This window comes from Notothenia rossii (assembly GCF_949606895.1).
Source record: "Notothenia rossii genome assembly, chromosome: 2".
NCBI lineage: Eukaryota > Metazoa > Chordata > Actinopteri > Perciformes > Nototheniidae > Notothenia > Notothenia rossii.
The window spans coordinates 78,673,021-78,699,396 of NC_136904.1; the positions used below are offsets into that span (position 1 = coordinate 78,673,021).

At 40.9% G+C, this 26,376-nt stretch overlaps 1 protein-coding gene across 1 annotated transcript in view; it reads right to left on the minus strand.

Annotated features, from left to right (window-relative positions):
* Window positions 1-26,376, minus strand: part of tanc1b (tetratricopeptide repeat, ankyrin repeat and coiled-coil containing 1b) — a 100,307-nt gene that overhangs the window by 41,658 nt on the left and 32,273 nt on the right. Inside the window, 4 exon segments of the mRNA XM_079667177.1 lie at window positions 3,989-4,178; window positions 6,528-6,661; window positions 17,000-17,089; window positions 25,478-25,684. Of these exon segments, the coding sequence (XP_079523303.1) occupies window positions 3,989-4,178; window positions 6,528-6,661; window positions 17,000-17,089; window positions 25,478-25,684 (621 nt within the window).

Sequence of the window (26,376 nt, forward strand, 5' to 3'; positions counted from 1 at the left end):
TCATGTTGTATCCTTTGCTGTTTACCTGGGCAAATACAAGTCATTCATGACAACAGTCACATCCAGCCCTGCAGTGAGGATTGTATTAACAGTAGGGTTGCAAAATCCCGGGAATTTTCAAAGATGGAAACTTTCCATGGGAATTAAAGGGAATAAACTGGGAATTTTCAAAATTGAAGGTTGGCTCTTCAAAGGGAACTTAAATATAGATGGGTGTTAAGGCTGCTGCCTTCCTGGTCCTCTTAACTGTGTTAATCTGTGTTATGTGCAAATGAGCTGTGCGGTTGCCCTGACGTCATTGGCTGCAATCTCCTGGTCCGCCCCCTGAAGATTGTGATTGGAGCACGCCGGGCCCAACACACTCCAATCGCAGCGCACAGAAGGCGCACACCTGCTGGAGATGACTGGGAACAATCATCACTCTGGAAGCTCTGTTGAGTGAACAGACACCTCTCACTAGTTGCTCCACAAATCTGTTAACAGTGGTTAACTCGTGTGGTCTGTGTTTGTTAGTATTGTTGTGATTAGATGTGCTTAGATTAGTTTAGTATTATTTGCTGTGTTTTCTTACAGCCTCCCTTTGTTAGTCTGTACCACTTTAATAGTAAGGGTTGTTTTGTTGTTATTTAGTTTGTTAGTACCTATTTCTTTGTATGTAAGTAGACTCAGTTTTTAGAGTCCTCCTTTTGTTTGGTTAGTTATCAACCTGTGCCCTTTTTGTTTGTTCCTGGCTTCATGCCTGCCATTTTGTTTCACACTGTTTTATAATAAAACTACTTACAACTATTACCGATTCCAACTGGTGTGTGTAGCACTTCCTCATCCCTAGCGGGGACGTAACATTGGGGAAAGTACATTTTAGCATAATCTTGACTAAAACAAACAGATGCCATTCAAGTACAATTGAATATCCATGCCATAGCAAACTGCTTACTGCATGGCTATTGAGACCACACAAAGGTTCGCAACTGGTTGGAATTCGGGCAAACCTAAGGCTCTTTGAGCCTGACACAGAGCCATTCTCAACAAGGCTGGACAGTGACACTGCAGAGGAAGACTCAGAGTTGGATGTTGATGAGGCCCAGGAAGAGCCCATTGACTGTAAGGCTTTAGCAAAAATGCAGAGGATTGTTTGAAGGAAGATGTGCATGTTTAATGGGACTTTTTGGAGGGAGAAGGGCTCTTTTCATTTAACATTTTGAATGGGACTTTGTGGGGATTTTTGGATGGGGGTGCATTTTTGTTCATTTTTTAATGAGTGGGGTTGGGGGGGTGAGTAATATTTAACTCAAAATTCGTGTTTTTGTTCTTCAATTAAACAAATAATTGTTCAATAAAATCATTTAAACTTGTTCTGTTCTGTTGAAATGTCATGTTTTTGGTTTAATTTTGCATCGAATATTTACAAAATTCCCCAGCTTAACTTCCCATGGAAACTTTCCGGAAATGTACCGGAAATGTTCCGCCCCTTTGCAACCCTAATTAACAGTCATCCTGATGATAAGAGTATACAGGGATTGCTTACTTGTCTCAAAGAATATATATTTATTTATTAAAACTGTGTGGAAAGCTTATAATTTTACCAAACTAAGAGCTGGTTATGCTCACTGCTACAGGGATCTTTCTTCAGGCACGTTAAGACTTCGCAAAATCGCTCAAATTCCACAAAGCAGCTTTTAACGAAGTACAAAGCCAAATTAATGTGGTTTTGGAATCTGTGTCAGTCAAACTTCAAAGAACTGGGAACATGAATTGTTGGCTGGAATCTGACTTGTGGACACAACAAAGCTTTGTTCTCTTCCATGTCTGCTAAATGTCTTATTAAGGCCGATGGGTGGGAGGTTGGCCAATGTCACATTGTGTCATTCTTTCACAAAAAAAAAAAGATTCTGCAGTAGCTTTACAACAAGATATTGTTTATCACACAACATGCAACGTGATGTCAAATCCTGGTCTCCATGCTGGAAGATACTGTATCATAGCTTCCATACATGTTTTAGAAGCTAGCTATGATATTGCTCTGGGGGAAGAGACAGACTGACTCATGTCTCATGAGACTGACTGACTCAGTCTCTGCATTACTAATAATTCCGGATTGTTATGTTTTATCCAGCTTTGGCTCTCATTGCTTTTTACTGCAGAACAGTCATGTCAAACGGTTACCCAAATAGGCATAACATGTTTGAAATCCTACAAGGATATTAACTTTTTCCGTATTTGGAAATGATTTAAGTTCAACAAAGGAAAGCCGCAGGATCAAACCGGAAGGTTTGTGAGAAGAAACAGCAGGTGGATTAATACATCAATAGACAACATTGTATTTCTGCCAGCTTGTGTAAATACCCAGATGTCTTACAGAGCTATTACTACAGATATAATATAACGTCAAACTGTCACTGCAATGCTCTCTCACAGCTCTAAACAAAATAACTGGCACATGGTTAAGGCTGAATACAACCTGACTCAAATTCTAATCATTCCAACAAAGATATCCACTGGGTTTAACCAAAGGATGAATTAGTGACATGAAGCATAATTGTTTAACTGAATCACAGAGAGTAATGGAAGAGTGTCATGGAAAACTCTCAGTTGTATTGTGCAGGATAAATGCCAAAAAAGAATAAAAGATTACTCCACACGGAATCGTCTCGAGAAACATGTCCGTCCACACGTGACCGCTCTACCCGCTGGAGACGCTGTAGTACATATGCCGGTCCTGTAAGTGGCGCTGTAGTTCCGCCACAAAATACAACGAAAGCAATGAAGAAGACCCTCCGAGCATGGTTGCCTGGTTGCCCTTCTGTTTATTCTCCGCGGTGGATTTAGCAACATGTAGTTCATGTAGTTCTCCATGTCCACTTTTTGCTGATGGCTGTGGTAGAGGAGCTGTAGATTTTGCCCTAAAATCTGTAGCATGGTCAGGAGCACGAAAGCAACCCTGTGATCCGCCATTGTTGTTATTGTATTGTTGGCGAAACACATCAGCAATGACGCGGGGGTGAGCAGCAGAGGTGGGGAGAGACGGGGCTATGGCGTCATCGTTATCAGGAAATGATCGTATAGGTCAGGACGTACACACGGAGCCGTTTGGCCCCCCAGAGCGTTTCGTTTGAGGGCTCCGTTTCCGCGGTTCCGTTACGGCCTCGTGTGGACGAACCGTCCATAGGATAGAGAACTGTAGCGAATACAACCCGTTTCTTCTCCGTGTAAACGTGGCCTAAGGTGGGTTCCTCACGTTCCTAAGTCAACTATTGATTCCCTGTGCCTGGTTTCTTACTGGATCTGACCTGGCTCATCACTGGCATTCCTAGTGTAGTTACTGAATATATCGGCAACAGTTGGTTTTAAACAGCAGCAAAATTAGTTTGACAAACATTCTACATCATGTTATATGGGTTTCAAATATATATACTATGTCTGCTATATGCTTCAGTTTTGCATCATACTGTACAGTTGCCTCGAGTGCAGTACATATACAGCGCAATCGCATATGTTCACCTATATATTCCTATCCCCGGTTTACATTTGGCTGAGTCTAAGCTGAAAGCTTATAGGTCTGACAAATGTCTCTTTTAAACAAATGCATATTTACAATCAGTGCCGCTCACACTAACACATTGTGCGTGAGTATCTTTATGACCTGACAAAGGAGTTGGATGCATTGCTACCCTATAAAACATTTCCAAAGCTGATTTCATGCAATTATTTTAAATCATTCATTGTATACAACCATGCTTTCTAGCTACAAATCAGTTTCACTGCGTCTTTGGCACATGTTCGTCTCAATCTGCACATTACCGCAATCAAAAGATTAAAACTTAAAGCAAGGGTGTGTCGAACACGAATCAAACAAAACTGGGACTTTCTAATAAATGATCTGTCTTTATTGCTACATTTAGTCAAGAACGGGATACCTCAAAGTAAGGACATTGGTACTAGTTCCAGTTTTTCCAACACCATACACGTTAAAGAGTTAGTTATTTCTTACCTATGATGCCACTGTCTTTGCTCTCAAGTGTGGAGCTGGGACTAGTGATGGTCCCACAGGGGCTGGAGCGGCTGAGGGGGGGGCGGCTGGTCGTGCTGTTGAGCGTGGAACATGGGCTGTCAGTGCAGGGAGACGCCGTGCTGCTAGTCAGAGTGGAGCAGGGGCTGATACCCTGGCTAGTTATAGAGCACTGAGGGAGAAGAAGGATAAAATAAAGGGTTAAGGTACACCAAGAATGTGCTCTACTCATCAAACATGTCAATGAAGTATGAAGTCAACCCATTATAAACTGTCAGCTGGCATCATGTTCACATTTTCTCCACATGAACAGCAATAAATACAACCAAAAATATGTGCCGACCTTATTTGGAAGGAGAAAAGAGAAAACTATAAAAAATGATTTGATTTAAGTTCTGGATCATGCGAAAGCAATGTATACGATCCCTCAGAAATAAACAAGCTTTTCATGTGTGAGCATGACACACAAGTCGAAGGGCATGGGCTATGTAAATGGAGCGAGGCTTGGAAATTACACACTCATATGTCTGGAGGAAACTAGAAAAGCCTGAAGAGAATTTCACAAGAGAATCAGTATCCATCGTTGTGACACAAAAGATACCTTCCTCATGCATACCGGCAAGCCTGTCTGACGACCATAAAGCAGCTAATGCTTTGTTAGAGCAAACTGACAACCATAGGAGACCAAATTAAGCTAGTGTCTCTTGTTTCTCTGTCATCCTTAACTGTATTCTGATTGCATACAATATACTGCGGCTAAAGAAGGTCATCCTCGTCCCCCTGTAAGAAGGGCCAAGCCTTTACTCAGTTTCACACACACACACACACACACACACACACACACACACACACACACACACACACACACACACACACACACACACACACACACACACACACACACACACACACACACACACACACACACACACACACACACACACACACACACACACTTTGTTGCCTGAGGGACTCTCACCCATAGTTGGCTTCTCGAGCACCACTTATTACAAGGCTTTGCATTGCCTCAAACAAACATGCCCTCCAATTAAAATCTCTGCAAACCAAAACAAACCATTTCCAAGATAATACCTGAGCCTAAAACATTGCTTAATTGTTTGAAAGCCTCTTTCACATACTGCAAATTGTTATTGCAATAACATCTTTGAATCATTCATTACATGTCACTTGTTAGACGCTTTTATCCAAAGCGACTTACTGTACATACTCAGTACTGTGGACAATCCCCACAGGAGCAATTTGGGGTGAAGTGTCTTGCCCAGGGACACAACGACATGCTGACTGCAGTGGGGTTTGAACCTGCGCTACACTTTTCCATTCTTTACTTACTCTAGTTATGGAGTGTTTTTAAGAGTTTGTTAAGAGAGCATTCTCTGTTCTCCTTAAAACATTACTGCAGTATTCCTGTAGCAAAAAATCTATTCTTCTTTAACTTGTCTTAACTCAATACATATTAACACTCATCAATGCTGTTGCTGTTTAAAGGTCTCCATGTTTTGCAGAGGCAATGGATACACACAGCAGAATTAGAAGGATGCAACATGACTTTCTGAATCATTAACAACTTGTGGAATGTTAATATTCTCTATGTCCTTATTCCCATCTGTTGTTTTTTGCAACAGCATGCCAGTAGTTTTCGTTTGGCAATTACCAGCCTAGGGCTGCACCCAGAACCACCTAACAAATCACAGTAGGAGCCCAACAGCTCACTGACATTTAATAATTTACTATTCGGGCAGAACTAAAAACAACATGCTGGGTTTAAGAGTTGTTGTAAAACAGCAGCATGGAAGAGAAGAGAATTGCTGGCAGATGACAATAAAGTGCTCCTCCCCAACTGAGCTCTGAAAACACACACCTATATGCACACAAATGAAAGTAACTTGCTTCATCTTAACAAATGAACATGATTCATAAAATACTTTCTACATCTCTTTTACATTTCAAGGATTTGTGGCTCAGTTTCAAAACATGTCGAAGATACAGGATGGATGAGGGAAGCGCTGTGTGCTCTGGTCTGCTCTTCGCACAGTTTAATTAGTAGAACCAAACAAACTGAGGCTCAGACCTAACATAACTCTATTTCTGGTCCGGGCTCAGATACTCTTGTTACATTCTCAAGAGCCTCTGAACAGCACTCAAGTTACTGGGAGACCACTACATCACACAGGAGAGACTATAAAACCACATGCATCCCATTTTAAATACACATTTACTTTCTATAACATTTTTAAGATCTCAAACAAAACAGTCTGACAGTTACCGTTCTTTGTTGTGCCAAAAAAATTAAAATGTTCCAGAGGTGCCTCTTAAATCCTCAAGGATAACGCACAAGGGGGGGGGGGGGAAATGAATCAAGCTGCAACAAAAAAATCCATTCTTCTGTTACACTGTCACAACTCCCTCGTCCTCTCTCTCTCTATCTGTGTGCTGCAGCAGTGGCAGCAGCTGCTGGTGGAAGAGGGAGGGAGTTGGTGTGGGGGGGGAGAAATTGAAATACCTTCTTTTCATTCTTGTCGTCCATAGGTATGCGTGCCGTAACCGGGATCCCTTCTCCTAGTAAAAAGCCCAGCCTTGTCATCAGTTCCTGAGTGGCAGGGGAGGTGGAGCCTGCTTGTTTCTCTGTTTGCAGCTCTAGAGAGGGGGAGAGACAGAGGGGGAGATGAGTGATCAACGTTAGCGGGCAGATTCCCTCTCTCCACTGGATGGGCCACACTGGGCCACTCGGCTGCCCTGCCCTCCTCGGCTCTGCTCTGAAAGGCTATGCTGCTCTCTCCAGCTGCTGCTGATGTGGTGCAGATCGGACAGAATGAAGCGCAAAGTAGTGAGAGAAAAAGAGAGAAAGTAAGGTGGGGGCTATGTATATGTGTGTGTGTGTGTGTGTGTGTGTGTGTGTGTGTGTGTGTGTGTGTGTGTGTGTGTGTGTGTGTGTGTGTGTGTGTGTGTGTGTGTGTGTGTGTGTGTGTGTGTGTGTGTGTGTGTGTGTGTGTGTGTGTGTGTGTGTGTGTGTGCCTCGAGTGCCAATTCCAGGGCTTTCTGGTTGTTTACAGCTCTCACTCATGGAGCCTCTGAATATTAATGAGTGGACATGGGCTATCTCACTTTGTTTAGATAGCAATTTCAAGGTTGGGGTGCCAACAAAAAGGCAAAGACCACTATCTGTTTTTCTGTTTATACGTATTGTAAACAAATGTGGTGCATTTTTTTCAAACTCTCACAAAAAACACAAGACAAAATTAGATGATGTATGCGTTGCTGGATTTGGCTTATTAATTAAAGAAGAGTCCCAGCATTCCCTGAGAGTTAACAGAACAAACCAAAAACAGAGAGAAAAAGAGGGGGGGGGGGGGGGGGGGCCGATGTCCAAGGTACAGAAGCTTAGTATACAGCTCTCTGTCAGCACCTTTCCCTCCTCTCTCTCCTTCATTTTTCTCCTTTACCCCCTTTCATCCACAGTTATTAATAATGTTGGCAGTCAATCTGATCAAATACAAGCAAATCCCGCCCACACACACACACACACACACACACACACACACACACACACACACACACACACACACACACACACACACACACACACACACACACACACACACACACACACACACACACACACACACACACACACACACACACACACACACACACACACACACACACACACACACACACACACACACACACACACACACACACACACACACACACACACACACACACACACACACACACACACACACACACATTCTCCAGCTGAATGAAACGGCAGAACCAACGCATCACAGCGATTATAGAAGCTTTACTCGCAGTTTCAATATCTGGACTGGTGTCTTATCATTGGACAGTAGCAATCTTTTATATGGAAATACAATTCATGTCTAATCATTGGATATAAAGAGGAGATTGCACAAGGGTTGAGAACTAATTCATCACTTAATTGATCATGGTCATGATTAAAAATGCATGCAGCTAGTCTACTATAATTTCAAGTGCAGTCTGTGAAGGAAGAATAAATCATGGCAGCAATTCATCAAAGGCTTCTCTGCAAAACGGTATAAGCCATTATGGTATCGCACATGTAAGTCATTGGCCCAAGTCTTTCAACAAGCAGATAATGTGTTAGACAAGATAGTTATACGGTAGGAATGTCTGACCAGCACATAGTTATACCTTGTGCATATTGATGTTACCCTTTGACACATCTGCTCACAGGGTTGCCTGGTTTCTAATGTCAATATATGTTTTATGTTGGCAACGACTACAGACCATAGCAACGCCTCTAGGAGAAGCTCTAAAGAAACTGTAATACTGTATAGGCCCTAAAGGTAACATAGCAATGACAAAAATAGGCCTAAAGGTTTTTACACTGAAAGAAATGAAGCTTTTGTCTGTGTAGCACTGAATGTTAACATTATACTACTGTAGTTGCATCATATTTTCTCAATTACAAATACAGTGCAGTAAAAAGGACCATGCATTCAAATTCTGTTCTTTACAGCGAATGAGACCCTGCCCATGTATATGCTTCAGAGGAGACTTTAAGGATTGGGGGTGCAAAGACACTGCTGAGGCCTCAATACAGACAATCTTATAGCTCAGGGTCACTGGATTATAACACACATCTTCTTAAGGCTTAAAGAGTGCTATAATTATTCAAGTGTCAATTCTCATCTACCACATCCAGCACAAAGATTAGTAACGAAGAGCATGTACATGTCATTTTAAAAAATGTCTTTTTTTCTGTGGCTTTGACAATGTTTTGAATGTAAGCGTTGAATGTTGGTGGTTGTTTGGCCTTGCCTTACTTATTTTTCAGTTATAAAAGATTTAAGAACTTGTGAGCGACTAACTGAAATCACTTTTATGTAACATAAGGTAAGTATAATAACTGAGATTGTTTTCAAAGTTTACTTTCGTTCTACTGTGGACAGATATCAACTATGTTGGCTCATGTTTTTTACTCGATAGTAACTACTGTAGTACACAACAGCAAATTGCATGCTTCATCAACTTTTAGTAGACAGGTGCAGAAAATGGGAACTGGTCCCAGGTTTTTTTTTTAAAGGCGCACCTTACACATCACACATTTATGGCTACTGTACAATAAAATACAGTAATGTTTTTCTTTTCAGTGTTTGTCAAAGGCATGGCGTGATCCTAAAAGCGCACATGTTATGGAATTGTGAAGAATAAAAACGATGTGGTATCACACCGTGAGACTTTCTGAGATTTTTATATCCTCAACTTGATGTTATGGAAAATATAAAAGGTAGAAGTTAAAGAGAAGAAGAGAAGCAATAGCAACAGAGTTGAAACCTTTAGCTCCTAAAGATCAATGAAATACATCTGTTTTTGTACTTCCTCTGGCTTTAATATTATACCATGTACTGTAGAAACAAATCCCAAGTGTTGAGTGTTTCTACACAATTCTATGTTCATCACTGGTTCTTTATAACCACTTAAACCTACCTGACTGAGGTTCAGTCGGTAGCTCTTTAGCTGAGCTCAGGCTGTGATAGACCTCTAGGCATCTGACATAAATACACAACAACAGACAGGAAGTCTGACATATGTGACGCACATAGCACCAACACTGAGGCTCATGGGCCACATCAATATCACATTCTTGAGCCAATGGTCTCCCTGCAAATCAATACACTGTACCAACAACACAAATGAGATTTTTCACTGAAACTGCTAGACACCAAACTTTCCCTTTGAAAGTGCAACATATTTGACAGTGTTCTTTGTTCGTGCATTTATAAATAAAAACAAACTAGATGCAGTTGGTGGAGAAATGTGAGTTAAGCTTGTGGTTGAACCGCGGCTTTATGAGTTACATCTCTTTGGCTTTAGCCTGTCAACCCCTTCTGAATGGATTGAGACTGTGTGGCTCACTATTCAGTCTGTTGGTACACATGAAACAACAGGGCTATTGTCTATTAAAGCTTAAAGGTTAATCTGGTTCTTTTATGAATGTTATCTTCGCCTATTCATCCAACTATTTTCCCATCTTTGAACAGCAATGACAGTGAAATACCTTTTTCATCACTGTAAACATGACAAGCGGTACTAAATTAGGTAAATCTAGCTCACGTGAGGTGAATAATGGAAATTCTAATTATAGTTTATATTAATGTTCATTCCTGAAAGCCACTGAAAACAATCTCAGTCTCATGCATTGGCCAGTCTTATCTTTCGGTTGATAACCGGGCCCTACTATGCTACATTTTTGGTTTCATAGTTGTACTTTGTGCCTTTACTGTGTGACATGTTCACATGCTTTAATGTTCAAAAAGCTCTTTATTTTTCTCATACTGCCTGTGCTGCACCACAGTCTGCTCTGATTGGTTAGCTGGCTGTCTCTGTTGTGATTGGTCAACTGCTTAGAGATGTCCCGCCCCTTAGCCTATCATGTTCAATGTGTTGGAGCGTGAACCAATAGAGACTAAGTGTTACGGAGTGATGTCACTATGTTAAGGAAGTAAACAAAGGAGTCCAATGGAGGCGTTTCGTGTAAGAGGGAGTGTGTAGGAGAGAAAATCCCAGAATTAGCCTTTGCAGACCATTTCAATGTACAAAAATCTAGATATCACACTACAGGAAAGCGAAAACCCCTAAAAGCATAATAGGGCCCCTTAAAGTGTTCAGCTTTGGTATTGAAGGAACAACACATGCTGCTTTTTCGCTTTCCAGCAAAGTTCTCCAGCATGGTTGTTGATCTAATCATCTTCATTTCAGTCTCTGTCTCTATTCTCTGGGTCACCACTCCTACGTTGATTTGATCGCATCAAAAGCTTTATTGAGCAGCCATTGACTTCAATATGACATTGTCAATATTAATGTGATGACTGCTGCTCATCCAACTGTTTTGTTTGTCTAGTCTTGCCACCGTCACTAATGAGAACATACTGGTGCTCGGCAGTATTGAGTGTGTTTACCAATTAGCTTTACGCGTTAAGTCATTATGGAAGTGTCTTTCAGCATATAGAAAAGAAAATACCACAATAATATAAGATGATACACACATTTTAAACTGGTGGCATTGTACCAAGCACATTCTCAAGCATGGTATACAATGACCTCACATATTGGTGCAAATCATAAATCACACCACCATCCCTCCATATCCTAGTGTCGGAACTGTGTCCCTGGGTAATAGTGCAGGTCACCCTTGAAAAAAAGATCTTTTTATCTCAAGGGGCTTTCACCTGGTTCAATAAAGGCTAAAAACAAAAGAAAAAAAAAAGAAGAAATTCTCTAGTTCCTCTGTCATAACAGTTTCTTCAATATGAGACACATAAGAAAACAGCAATCCTCCCCAGGTCAAAAACCACATTTGCGTGTCCCATGTATAATTGATTATTTCATCGCACAATCGGCAAAGACTTTCCAATCCATTTCATACCTAATAAGAAAACGCAAAAAAGAGAAGCAAAGACAGAGGTCAATGTGGGGTTTATCGGTTTCTCAAGCAGTCACGCATTCCTGAAAGGAAATCATGAAAGAGGGCTGCTATGGTTTCTTGATTTAAAATCCTATCAGCAGTGGGCACTTCTGACTGCAAGTGGTCAACCTGTCTCTCAAGATAACCTGGTGGGGGGCTGAACAAAAAAGCCAGACCTGCTGGTTTCACAGTGATCAGAGATTAGGTTAGTCACACAAACACGTGTGTACACTTTTTTTTAACTCTCTCACAGAGACATATCAGTATCAGTGTTTTGTAGGTCAATAATTAGTGAAGATATTGCAGGACAGAAATTCCAAAGAGGTGTGTAGTCACCACAATGTTTTTTTTGTCCATAAGGGAGTTTAGTTTTTTAACTGAAAATGTTCAACTCAGTACATAACATTCGTAATTGCCGAATTTAAAGAGTGTTTGCATGGTTAAAAAATGTGTCACAGGAACAGTGGAGCACTTGAGCAAACCACTGCAACGGTCCTGAATTAGCATGAAATTCATTAAAAACTAAAGCAACAAGATGACTAATAAGCTTTATTAGCTAGAAAGTCTTTAATGCGTTAATAGTAATTAGTGAAAATAAATAATGTGCCGGGTCCCTGGATTAAAGTTATATGAACAAGGAAATGTAATTTGTGACAACTCTTTTATAAACTCTGCAGAAGTCCTGTGCAGTTTTAATAAATAATCAAAATGTTCTGCTAACGTGATGCATAACAGTCCTAATTAGAAGCCTGTGTGTACGATTAAACAACTAAAGGAGAGTCAGACCATGAAAGCTCTGCAAATTGATAGTTGAGCAATAGGCTTTCTACCAAGGCTGACAATCTCAATGTGCTGATTTCATAGGAAGGTAAATAAGCTTGGTAAAGTGTTGTCTTGTAGTTTTTCAGTGGATAAAATGCCATGCAGGAATGATGAAACCTTCAGCACCATTGCTATAATGTTTCTCATTAACTACTCTAATTCAACCAAGTTTTTAATTGGTCCAATTCAAACGGACCGTACATTGCTTTATCTGTGAGAGCAACACTGGTTTTAAACTTAAATGTGACCCAACTTTATACCAGTTCAGCTATACAATCTGGTTATTCCTAGTCTACGTCTTACACTACCCTGGAGATATGGAAAATGTAGAGAAGTACCTGGAACCACTTTTGGTTATTCCAGTAACGGTACAGCAAAGGAAGGCAAAAAGAAAACAACATCATTATCTGCTGCCGGAGGAAGTTTATGAGCAGGTGTGAAATTGCAGCTGTGTGGTGCAGGGATGGAAGAAATGAAGAGGGAAAGAGGAGGAGCGGAAGAAGGATGGAGGAGGAGGAGGAGGAGGAGGAGGAGGAGGAGGAGGAGGAGGAGGAGGAGGAGGAGGAGGAGGAGGAGGAGGAGGGGTACACCAGGAACAGACCGGCTCCACGGAGCTGTCTTGGCTCTCTTCCTGCCAAGCAAACAATCCAGCCGGTGCCCATTAGCAGCTGGAGTTTCATTACCACAACAGTGAAGCCTGTTAATGAACCCTCGATGAGAACATGCATCCTGCTTCCCCATTTAAGTTCAGAGGTACGAGGTGACGTGCCCCCCCGAAGCACGTTGAGCACTCTCATTGCAAATTCCACAGTCAGAACCACGTACATGTCCTTTGATACGAGCACAGATGGAGGGTCATGTGGGTAAAATAAGGTTCTGAGGGTAGTGATGGCAAGGGGAGAGTAATCATAGTTGTGACTGACATCTCAGCAAGACTCTGGCTGTTATTATTGTTGTTCTAAAAGTTAGATCCAGATGGCATTTCATTAACATTTTCACCAATAGAGTTAAAGCTTCTTCAGGCAGTACAGAATTATGAAGATTCATTATTAAATAAAGTAAAAGGAAAAAAGCGTACAGAGTGTCAGCAGCGAAAGAAGAAAATCAACCCTGAACCTGATATGCCATAGCGAGTGATGTGACTGTAACCGCCAAAAAGAAAATCACAGCCCATTCTTCAAAGCTTCAAAGCCACTGCTTGCCTATCATCTCATAAGTTATATAAACTGTTAACAATGGGTCTTGATTATACAACGAAGCATGAGTTTTAATAAAAAGGTACAAAATATAGCAAGTTTGTTAAAATGATTTATACGCAACTGACACATTGCATGTTCTTCCTTGTATATTCTTCAGTGGAAAGCTTCTAAACCCTTTGTCTTCGTTTCCCTATTCAGTGTCATAACATAGCAACAGGAATAATCGGACATTATCTGCATCATCGTATGAATGGCCAATTCAAAAAGAAGTCCTCAGTGTCACAAAACATTCCTTCCATGCAGATAACTAGGAACCCAGATGTGGCTGCTAGGCCCTCCATCAGAATATTATTTTTTATGAAATGTTTTAAATAACATTTAAAAAAAGATCGCTTTACATTTACCCAAATACACTTGATTCCATTTCTGGGCCTTTTTCTAGCCTTATGTTGTGCCAAAGTGACCCAATTGGCAGCTTAATATGGCTACATTTAAATGTGTTTACTCTTATCTCCTAATTTTAAAGTAATAATAAAAGTTCTGTGAATAGCAAGGGGATGACATGCTCTCCAGAAGTTGCCAATTGAGTAACACGCATTGTACAGGAGCTGATCAGATTACTACTAGAAGAGTTACATCAGAGAAGTGAAAGCAATACCACGGTCAGATGTTTGAAGTGGTCTAAATTCACAGAATACTTCACAGTATAAGTTTGGCCCTAATGTCAGCACTGAAACGTTAATCAGCACACAAAATAACAGGTGCCAAGTGCTTGGACCTGGGTCTCACTGGAGTTTTGGCATGTGGGGGTGTTTAAGAGTGAGGCGTAATGGTGGGAGAGGACGGGACCTGAGGTTCAGTCTTGATTGACAGAGACAGGGCACTGAGACAGCTGAACCAATTTTGACAGGCAAACTGTTGGCCGCCTGTTGCAAATGCACTCATGCACAGACACAAACAAACATGAACGTACACACAATAGAAATACACATTGCATTCAAACGCATGCTGAAGAAATTCTATCCTTCCTCAAAGAGATATGTGAGGTGACTCCACTGTAGGTCAAACACACTTTCCTATCTTAGCCTGCAGCCCTTCCTGCTTGTTCAGGCAGCTCTGGAAAGCCCACAGTTCAACCAAAAAGAAAAACAGATGAATATACCTATACTCCAAATGCAAGCGTGTGGATGGCCAAAAAAAGAATAATACACACATAAAAACGACACTGCATACAAATATTTAAAATAACATTCCCCAGGTTTGGGTTTGTCTAAAATATCACAAAGACCTCAGTTGCACTCAAGATGCAGCAAATGATGTGAAGCGTGGTCATCCAAGAGAGATGCTGGGCTCCCAACAAGAAGTCCTGTTACAGCTCTTTTCAGCTCACTTTAGTTAAATGTCAGAGTGTTCATGCAGCAAAACTTCCAATGGGTTTTTCCGTCTCAGATTCTTACGGCACTGTGCCGACATGACCTCATTACAAAAGCTGCAATGTCAGACAAGCATCTCGTGATGTGTCACGACAGCACTTGACTGAAAGTTGCTTTCTTTATTGAGAAAAGAATACTAGAAACCTCCTTGCACCACACTGCATGATGGCACTGCTAATTGTGTGAAAGTGTCGACATTGGAGAGAAAAATGAAGAAACATGGGTAGCTGTGCTCAACAGCCTTTCAGCTGTGAACAGGGCCTCATCCTACAACAGCTGGGGTATCACAATTAGCCATCATTAGTCTAGAATGTACACAGCGGCCTAATTGTACATAATTAGTTAAGTAAGTTGGCTCATCTCAGTAGTACACTTCTTTTACCTGCTAATAAAGGATGTGGGAGGGAGGTAGATGGCCTAGCATCTTACATTCATTGAATAACTGGCAGCAGCAGTTTAATCCTAAAGAACAGGTTGGTTATATCTTCAGTTCTGCTAGAGCTGAGTCACATCTGAGAGCATGGCTACAAGTCATTATCAAAGCTTCTAAATAAACTGACATTTCTTAAAATGCCTGAAGTTGTTTAAGGAAAGACTGGCTTGCCCCAACAGTGAGCATAAAAAAGCTCTATATTAAGCTGGGTATAAACTGTCCTAGACACTGCAATGTCATTTTAAAGGAGACCAGAGAAAATGACATTATGCACAATTCAATTTATAACTTTTCTCTCGTTTGTATGTAGTGTCTTTGTTTGAGACTGAAGCAGTTTGATGATACCCTGCATTTTGTGGTAGGAGAAACATTCTTGGTCAGAGGATCTGTCACATGCTTACTCTATGAGATAATAAGGACTGTTATATCGCCTGAAGATTAATGTTAGCCTTAAATGAAATTAGAGACAGCACTGAGTTAGAGTTACAGGAGGTGAAAACTATTGATGTATAAAGAGAACTGGATACAGCATTGTGAAAGGAAAGACTGTCGTCTTTGACAGCACCAGCATGTAGATGTTTATGTGTATGTACATGTGCTTCGGTGGGGGTTCTCAGATCTGTAAAAGAGAATTATAAACAACAGGGAAAAGTGAGCTGAGTGATGGAGATCAGAGGGAGAGGGGCTGATGTGTGCAACGTAGGTATATTTAATAACAGCTCTCTCCATACTTTTCTATTCAAATATCCAAACAAAGTCTCTTTAATCAATTTGTTTTATATACAGCTTAAAATAAGCTTACTAAAAAGTGCCATTGCCACAGCTGTTATAAGATAACATCTATCTGGGGTCCGCTATCTGCCGGTAGCCCGCTCTGAGCCGAAGCATTCCTGTGTGCCAGCTGAATGTCAGACACACCCTCTGCCTTGGTATGTAACAGTCAACAGTGACTAGCCTGCGCCGGGTTACTACCGTCTGTGTATGTGAGCCATGCACGATTTCGGTGATGCCATCTGCTAAAGATAACGCATCCTACAACTCTACTTAAACCAACGAGAGGAATTTGAGCCCGCCCTGCTCTACTGGAATCCAAAACAGAGCACTCAGTGGCACGTTACCCAACGCCCAACACAGGAGGAGAGTACGGGCAGCAATAACACCTCACTAAAAACGTAGAAGCACACATGAGCAATTACGGAAAAATTCAAGCTTTTGTCTTCAATACATTCCCATGAAACAAATCCAGTGCTCTGGTCAGACAATGTGTCCCCGCACAGAGGAAAACCGACTCCTCTGTAATCTAAACACACACTTTCAAATAAACACGGCACTATTGTGTGTTTGTATAAGAGGCTACATGAAGGAACACTGCTTAAACGCACTGGTACTTACATGGATCACTCATGCATGAAGTGATGCTACCCTTAATTTACATGAACCTATCCCTGACCCTAATGGACATAACAATGTTATTCTTTATAAAACATAACACAGCTTAGAAGACTGGTCCCAGTTTAAAGGCAAAGTTGTGAATTCTAACTGACAACATGTTTGTCTCTCATTATAAAGTCTGACTGTTCCCAATTCCAAATTACAAACAGATATTTATATAAATGAAACAAAAGCAAAACTCACCATTGTTATCGGCCACCTTCCTCAGCGCTGAAACGATGGCATCAGAAGGAACACGAGGACTCTCCACATATTTGGGCTTCCTGATTGGACCTGGTAGCACGGACGGAAGATACAGGGAGAATCAGAGCGAGGAAAGGGAGAGGGAGGAAAAGAAATGCAAAAGAGGAGAGAACGAGAGAAATAGAGAGGGAGAGAAGGAGAGTTCTCGCTGGATTAACGTGTTCCAGATGGGACTAGAGATGAGAGGCGGTGGTGTCTTAGTTGGACAGGCTTGGCTGCACTCTGTAGCTCACAAACTCATTCACACACACACACACACTCGGACACACACGCTCTCAGCAGACAGCTCCCTGCGCTGATAGCAGCTCTGGTCTGTCTGACAACCCAGAATATTCTCTGCCTGGCTGGAGACTCCCAGTAAAACACTGCTAGTCAGCTCTGGGAATGTAAACTACAGCAGGAAACCACAACAATTAGCCTCCTACTGAACTTTAAAAATGAGTGTTTAAATACAAACATGTACTTTTGGGAATCAGTTTAAAAAGACAAAAGAGTTTTCTTCTGCTTCTGGGAGCAGTCTCTTGAAAGTGTACCTGGAAATATGAATTAAGATGGTTAAAGTCCATGTGTCCTGCTATAAACCAGATGATGTATCTGGCACAGTGGTACAGTCCTCTGAGCACTGTCTTTTGTCTTTAGTGAGGAGTTGAGGTTAGCTGCTCTGTTCCTTCTGCTCTCACCGTGACTGAATTAGAAAATCCCACAGCTCCACGGAGAAGGCTTGTTCACTGTGCCGAACTATAAGATGAACCACGGAGATACACACCCCGCTAGGGACACAGATTCTTTGGCAACATTTCTTCAATCTTTGTCTGTGCAAAACGATTAGCCCATGTTGTCTAGAACTTATTCTACTAACTGCCTTTTAGTGACCTAAATAGAGAAACTTTTCCTTAGTTACAGTATAATTGTTTGTAAATGCAGGAGATCCAGCAAAGACACTAGACTAAATACTAAGCCATGAAACAAACATCTCCCGAGACGCTGTTAACATTTCAAGTCGCCAGGTCAAGACTCATGAAAACAAACAAAACTTTGGCAAATTATAAAAAAAAGAAATAAAAAAAAAGTGAAAGTATAACTTAGACCTTAGAAACAGCATTACTCCCTTAACGCCAGTCCTCTATGATACTCCAAATTTGACCTACTGTAACCAAATCCAATTCTCTTCAAGACTCCAGTTATCAGATGTCTGTATGTGTAACTCCAGTCATAACATAACTATTAGATGGGAGAGCCGAGATAACCATTTCCTATTACAACATTTGATAACAAGTCCCTCCCACCTTCAGAAAACCCCCTCTGAGTCGGATGGAACAAATTCTTAAACCACAGCTGTGATCTTGGCCACAGATAGTAAGAGTGGAGGTGAGGGGGAAAGAGGGGGGGGGGGCTACAGCAGCAACCATGTGAGGGGGGAATTATCTGGAAGTGTCATTGCAACGAACCAAGCATGAGAGTCAAAGTCAGCTTGACGCACAGTGCCATCTATGGATATTCAACTTGAAATGCATATGGGGGACGGTGCTTTTGATCCCCGAGAAGAGCCTCTGCAACTGCAAACCGGGTGCTCTCTTGCTCGTTAGCAGAAGTCAAAAAATGAAGCCAATAAAATAACTCAAAGTTAAAGCCCAAAGCCAAATGCATTTTTTCCGTCAGAGGAGCAGGAGGCGGAAGTCATAGTGTGTGGTAAAAATCGGATTTAAAAGGTGAGGATTGGTTTCATTTTAAAGCATTATAATTGGAAGATGGGATTTCTTACACTTGAGGGGAGACTATTTGGAGTCTAAGGCTGAAGGAGGCTGATCTAGTAAGCATCTACAAAAGCTATCCATCGTATCCTGTTATTTAACAGACAAAGCCAAAAAGTCTCTCCTGAAAACCTCGATTTATCTGCGGATGGTCAGACACAACCTATTACCCAGAAGTCACACGGCTCCAATTAGAGAGGAACTACAGAGACAGGGAGAGCTGTGTGTGAGACACACTAAGTTCAGGTGAATGTCTTGGCCATGAAGTGCACTGCCAAATATACTCTGCATTTCATCTAAAAACAACGGGGCATAGTTTGAGTAATTTAAACCATATGCCTAGATTCGGATGGGGTTTACACAGAGTGCCATGAGGAACACAGGATCCACAAATAACAAACATGTGGCTGGCTATCAAGGGTCATTTTAGACAACATCTGAGGGCTGATAATACAGGGGAGAGGCAAAAGGTCCTTCAGAAAGACTGATGTCTGAGCATCAGCTCGTGACAGACAAAGTACACAGGGGTTTCTTTTCCATTCAAAATCTAATGTCATGATTTAACAGGGTGCCCTTCTTGATGGAAGCACTGACGGATGAACAATTTCACTTTATAACAGGCATGAAAAGGTCGCAGCGATGGAAGTGTCAGATGTATGACCCTTGAAGGACAATGAGAGAGACAGACATGAGGCGTGTCTTTAATCACAAATGGATGAAAATCCAGAAAGTTGATACATTCACATACAACAGCATAGAAAACAAGATGGTTCCAATTGAGAGGGTCTGATATGGTGCAATTCTAGAGTACTTAACTTTTTTTTACACCAATGTTTAATGCTGTATTTGTGTTTCTGAGTTTACTATTCCTGTAACATATGCTGACTCAATATGTATTGTCTGAGGGATCCACCAAAAACTCTTGATCACAAGGTTAATCAAGAGTACTGTTTTACTTGCAGCAGAGATGTTTCATTGTCACATTCAGGGTACAGTAAATATATGTGTAAATGTGTATATATGCTAAATACACAAGAGGGAAAGCAAACAAACAAAAGTAGGAAATGGTTGCCAGAGGAAAAACCCAGAAGAAGAGTTTCTCTAGGGTAAAGCAGCCAGGCGAGCCGTGACTGCCGAGGACTCGCCAGTATTCACTGTGAGATGCAGGAATCCATGAGCAGCAAGCTATCACTCAGCACATGAACACACACACATACCAAACAGTGGAATACCTATGACCAGCAACTCACAATGTCAAGTCAAAGCCAGTGAAAGAGAGGGTTGTTCATGGCTATAGGAAGTGATCAAGGAGTTTTCCCAGCATTCTTCAAGCTGGACTCTGACTTCTTCACATTTCAACTTTTCAATAAGACAGTGTGCACTCTTTGTGCTGCAAAGGAAATGAAAGCCATCTCACAACAACCCTTCTTTATGTTCCAAAATGTCATTCTTCGACTCAAAAGTACATGAATACATTAGACTGGTATTCGGGGGGACTGCAATTCAAAATCAGTTACCAGCGGTACGTGTTGAACGAATTATGGAGAGAATGAAATATACTTTCTTTTTAAAAGCTGTACCAATGTTTCAATTATTGCTAAAACGCTAATAATGTCGTCCTTTATAAGGCCTGGTGCTTTGTTAGCTTAAAATACAAATGCTAATTGTTATGATTCATTCCCTTTTCATGGCCTGACATAATGCCATTATCCTCTTCTGGGTAATGCAATGCCTGCACCGCACCACAAAGAGAGAGTGGTAATCTTTTTTAAACACTACATGTTTAATAGTCATGACTAATCTCACACATGCTGTTTCACAAGCTGGTATGAATTATGTATTAAGACTCCACTGTGCACATGGTCATACATTTTCAAAAGGTACAAGCAACAACATCTGAAGCAAGGTTAAGTAAGCTGTCATTTGTACTCTCTCTGACCATTTACAATCAGGAATGACACACTCATTTATCATATAAGCAGCATCCTACACTGACTGAAGAAGAAGAAGAAGAACTTTTCACTAGGTGCTCATCAGAGAAGCCTTTCAAAGGAGTCCTGCAGCATCACAAGGTATTTTACCGCTCGGCCTTCAGAACGGCATCAATATTCCCTCAGGGCTGTCTGCTAACTCTCAATACCCCGGACTTGACTTCAGGAGAGCTCACCTCAAAGCGGCTACAAGAAGAGATGTTCTATCCTCTTGACAGAACTGCACAATAAATTGCACTCATCTGGCAAAGTAGGAAAGGATGCTTTTGGATGAACATTGAATTTGTCCCGTTAATTCGCATGGCATGATAAGACTTATTTTAAATAAATAAAACTCGGAAAAAATGTGAAGTTAAGTATATATTTTCAAAAAGTTAAAAGGATAGCTGTTTATTTTGTAGAAAATGAGTTACAGTTATAAGGGATATTGTCATTTTGTTTCCAATGACAAGTCACTGTTGGACGTGTTGGTTTCAGTTTAAGAAGACACTCTCTGATCTGCCCTTTTCTCTGTTTATAATAAAGCCTCAAGTGGCTCAACATTTATAAATAAGAAACAAATGAAAAATAAGACACAATTCTTGAACTTGTACTTGCTGTCATTACGAACACTCAGTAAAAACAAAAGTCACTGTTAAAATTCTCAAGTGTTCCACCAAATGACTTTGTGTCGTTTTATGTGGTTTAGCTGTGAAAGAAACAAAAATATCCTCAAAAAACAGACTTTTCCCAAAATGGCTAAAGTACTTTATGACCACGAGCAAAAGATACATTGTCAAGACTTTACAGTGACTTAAAAAAGCTAACAACCACTCATGTTTAGCATTCAGCGCGCTCTAGGTGAACAGTGTAGCTAACGCTGCCATAAAAAAACAAAGGAGGAGATAAGCATCCTGGCATCAGACCACTGTCACTGAATGTAGTCACCTGATCCTATTGCGCACACAAGTTAAAAGCTGTAGGGTGGTTTCAGCTGCAGATAGCTTTTTCAGGTAGGCATATTATCTCCCAAAACTAAGCAGCATTTTGTATCCTGATTAACTAGCACCATCAGGGTCACCAGACTGCATGAAAAAAAGCATTTCATTTGATAGGGAGATGTCACAGTGAACTGTGCTCTCCGGTGGTGAATTGCAGACCTGCCTCACTGATAGATAATTTAATCAGCCTCGGAACCACCAAATGCAAAAGCTGCCATCAAAGAAAAATCCACTTAACTAATTTTAATATACACAACAGCCGACCAGAGACAATCCCCCCCATGGCCTGATTCCGGATAAAGCAATTAAAATGATACACCGCCCATGACAGCCATAAATCAATATGAATTGCTGTTTTATGATCCTCTTGCAGGCTGGCAGGGAGGCAGAGCATGTGGCCAACAGTTTTGTCTCATGACTACAAAAAGGTCATACATCTATTATACATACTTTGGCAGAATCACCTCTGTGTTTCACCACCTCATATTTCACAGGATGCAATGCGGTTTTACATATTTTGTGGGTGTATAGTTGTGGACATGTGAGCTTTTCAGAAGTGTCATTTTTCACACACATGCAACTCAATCAAACAGTGCAACCTTGAAAGCAACAGATGCTTTTAATCTTCCAAAGGCACAGTAACGTATTACAACCAGAGGAGGTCACTGTGTAGATACCCAGGAGACTGTCAGAGGTAGCTCAGGGAGTTTCTAACCTTATAAAAAAACGAATTTACTGTGTCATCAACATTATTCTACGCACTAAAGAGTAAGGTTCAAGTTTTTCAATTCCTGATCTTTGAACTGCCCTGGGCTGGAGAAAGATGGGTTCATTCTGGCAACATTCTTGCAGTAAACATCCGTCCCGGGGCCTTCAGGGGGCCTGTAAACTATTAAGACTATAAAGCCTAGGTGCTGCTCAACACATGTCAGGGTGCAGTGTTTCATGGTTAAGCTCTGGGCTTAGTTGATCAAAGCTGTGGCACTCAACGCCACCAGGACTTTGTGGCTCAGGCATCCGTCACACTCCTAATTAACTCAATGTTTCTCTGTTGTCCCCTGTGAAGTTTGCAGGAAAAGAATAACCGCTAACTTTGAGTCTTCCTAACTGCGATAGATTATTGTGTCAGGAAATGAAGCCAGTCGAGCAAGAAAATGCTTTTCAGAATCTGTGAAACCACTTCCCCCTCAAAGACATCAGGGGCGGCTGGATGGGAAGGAGAATAAAATCGATGAGTAAATGGATGACTTGATGGACAATCTGTACGTAGGAATAAACCAGTGTAGTATGAACTAAGAAAAAACACAAAGGAAGAGACGCCTTTTTGTAAACTTCAGTCAAATGTATGCATGATGTTGTAACTGTACCTAACTTTCCTGTATATAACTGCAATATAAAATACATTGTTATGTACTTCTGGGATGATAGTATGGATACAGATTTTGTCTTTTTTGTGCAGTTAATTGTATTTTTAGAGACATTTCATATCCATAAAAAGAAATGGGCTGACTCCAAACCACATTTTGTACATTTCTATCAAGAATTTAAACAATATATTAGCACTATTAAAAACATTAGGAATAAGAGGGGCAATAAAAACTAATCCAAAGTAGCAAAATGTATTTTTATTTCCTTTTTTTGTTTATTTACTGAATGTAATGTATTTTTATGTTGTATGTCTGCCCCTGGACTTTGTCTGTTGTATGTCAAATGTATGATGTTCATGTATGACAATTGAATAAAAAAATAATATAAAAATAAAACTGCAATATATTGTCTCACTCATTTAAACAGACGTGTGTCTTACACTGGCTATGCTTTGTTGTTTCTGTGGCTCAGCATGATGAGACAATGCCACATTTTGACCCATGTTGTTTTCGTCGCAGAGCTGAGACATTTCCTGCAGTATGTGTTTATTAACTGGAGGTGTGAAGTCTCCCCCGGCGGCTTTTTACAGTTACCTGTGAGGACAGTGGAGCAAAGCCTACAAACCATCCCCCAACCCTCTCTCCCTGGTCGTCCTCCATGACATCCTATCTAGTCAGTCCATTTTTTCCATGCCTCAGAGCACCCCAAGGGGGAATATGCCATTAATGAGTGTTCCCCTTCCCGTGTCCTCGGGGGGCCTTTTCACCTTGACAAACCGAGCCTCATCTCTTCATCTCTTGCTCTTTCCTTCATGTCTGTAAATGTATATTTCATCGACACTCTCTTTGATGGGTTGAAACCCCTACGGTACGTTTAAGATTTGTTTAACTTGAGTTGGGGATAAGGGCATGAAAATCAACTTGGCTATTATAAGCTGTATTTGCCTTAGTTTTATTTATTTTTCTAAACTAGGAATTGAACCTACTGTAATTGAGCAACTACATTTTAATTACTGCTTCACATTATCAGGACTTCAAGCTTTCTTTCTTCACAGTTTGCTTTCTCCAAAAAAAAGGATTTGGATAAGAACACCACCGAAAAAATCATCCCAACCTGTAGTTGTTAAAATGATGATGTTGTATTTTATATTAGAAATCTAAACTGACCTAAACCTAAATCTTAAAAATGGAGTTGAACAGAGAAAGGAGAATTGCGTAAGAGAGGTGAACTTGAACAACACAAGTTTGCACAAGGATTAAACTATACTACCCCCTTTCCACCAGTTCATCTTTACACTAAACAGACCAAAGCTGTAACCACTCTAAACAAAGGCTAGATAGCCCACAGATGAGTGCCACATGTGAGTGGGGCCACCTTGACCACTTAAAGGATTTCTCTCCTCTTTGCCAAGTCTTAGGAATACAAAGACTCAGGTTGAGACAAGTTCAGCTACAAAAAGGTGTCCCCTGCTTTGAAGCACCCCACAGCTGCTGACAGGAACATTCTCAACATGGTGGATAGAAGGAGCCGGGGAGGACTGACAATAAGATCCAGTGTAAACACACGCCCATTACCAGCAAGAGTAGAGTAAACACTCCGTGTGGATGTAGAGACCTCTACATCTGAGCAGGGTGATCAAATACAAGGATGAAGTGACAGCAGCCCTCTGTAAGCAGTCTGTGGCTATCATTATTACTTTATCCCCTAGGTGATGCAGCAGTGTTTTAAGGTTGAGAGGGAACATCATTCCTTGAGCATTGTCAGATGTTCAACAATCCTACAAAAGCACCTGGAGGTAGACAGGAAAGGAATTTTTACAGGACGCCCATAGAGACAAATGAAGCCCCCATCGTGAGACTGATATAGTGAATAAAGATTCAGAGTAACTCAAATTGCAGCACATAGGTTTGTTTGGTACAGAACAGAAGTATTTGGTTTTTAGAGTCATTTACACAACAGCAATATAACAACAACATAAAGGTGTGTGTCTATAAAGTGTGGGGAGAGTTTCATTTGATATCTTGACAACATATCACTACTCTCACCACCGTTGTATATTGTATGATTACTATCACCGCTTTTCTTATCATTATTATCTATTTGGGGGATGTATAGACATGGCCAGAACCAGCATCTCTACTTTTGGTAACCATGGTGATAAATCCCACAGAAGATAGTGTAATAGGAAAGACTGTTCTTTAAGCTGCTGCACATGCTATCTCTTTATTGTAAACAATATAAGAAGAAGAAAAGACGCTTGAGCCCAGAAATAAAATGGCTGGATGGACAATCATGTAAAAACAAAATATATATATTTACAAACAGTACCTGGTGATCTCTTGCTCGGGCGTAAGGGCATCATGTAGGACTGTCGTGGCAGGAGAGGGGAGGATGGAAGGGACATGGACACTCCCTTGGCGAGGCTTAATCTGAAAACATCGTCAGGGACGTTAGGGTGCCCGCCGCCCGGCCCCTGGAGTAGAGGGTTGGTCTCCAGTGGGAATCTTCTTTGGGCACTGTGGCTGTGAACATCACCTGTTGAGGAGAACCACTTTGTTACAAATAGGTTTGTATCACTCTTATAATGATATAAGGTCAGGCAGAGTGCTTACATGTTACATTTTCCAATTCAAAAACCACACACTTATGTCAGCTTATCTTTTTTAACTTTTGTGCTTTCTGGTTGTTTGTGTAGAGCAGAGTTTTGGGGGCTAAAGGAAATAAAGCCTGAACTTTTTAAACCTGATTAGACCAAATGATGCTATTATGGTACAATGTTATTAAAACTCAGAACTATTGAACAAAGTACTAATGCGTGTTACATGAATGTACCGCACACTAATCCTCAGAAGGACTTTGCAATGTTTTAAGAACTTAACAAACATATGTCTGAGGAAACCATTTCAGCCCGCTAGATGACTTTTTTTCTATTCACTTACAACCCAACAATAACCCATAATAAAGTGTAGTATTCTGACCTAACAAGATGATTTATGTTAAATACAAGGACATTTCAAGTGAGAATTGTGTTTTATGATGATGTAGTATGTATATAAAACATGAGAGGAAAGCTTGCCACCATGTATCTATTGCAGAAAGCAGTTAGGATGCCAGTTTTTGAGTAATAATGTAGATAAACAGACATATCATAGCATCTTCAGGTGAACTTTTGGTCGATTTATCAAAAGAGTTCTCAATAACTTTCTACATCCATATAGATTCAAGGT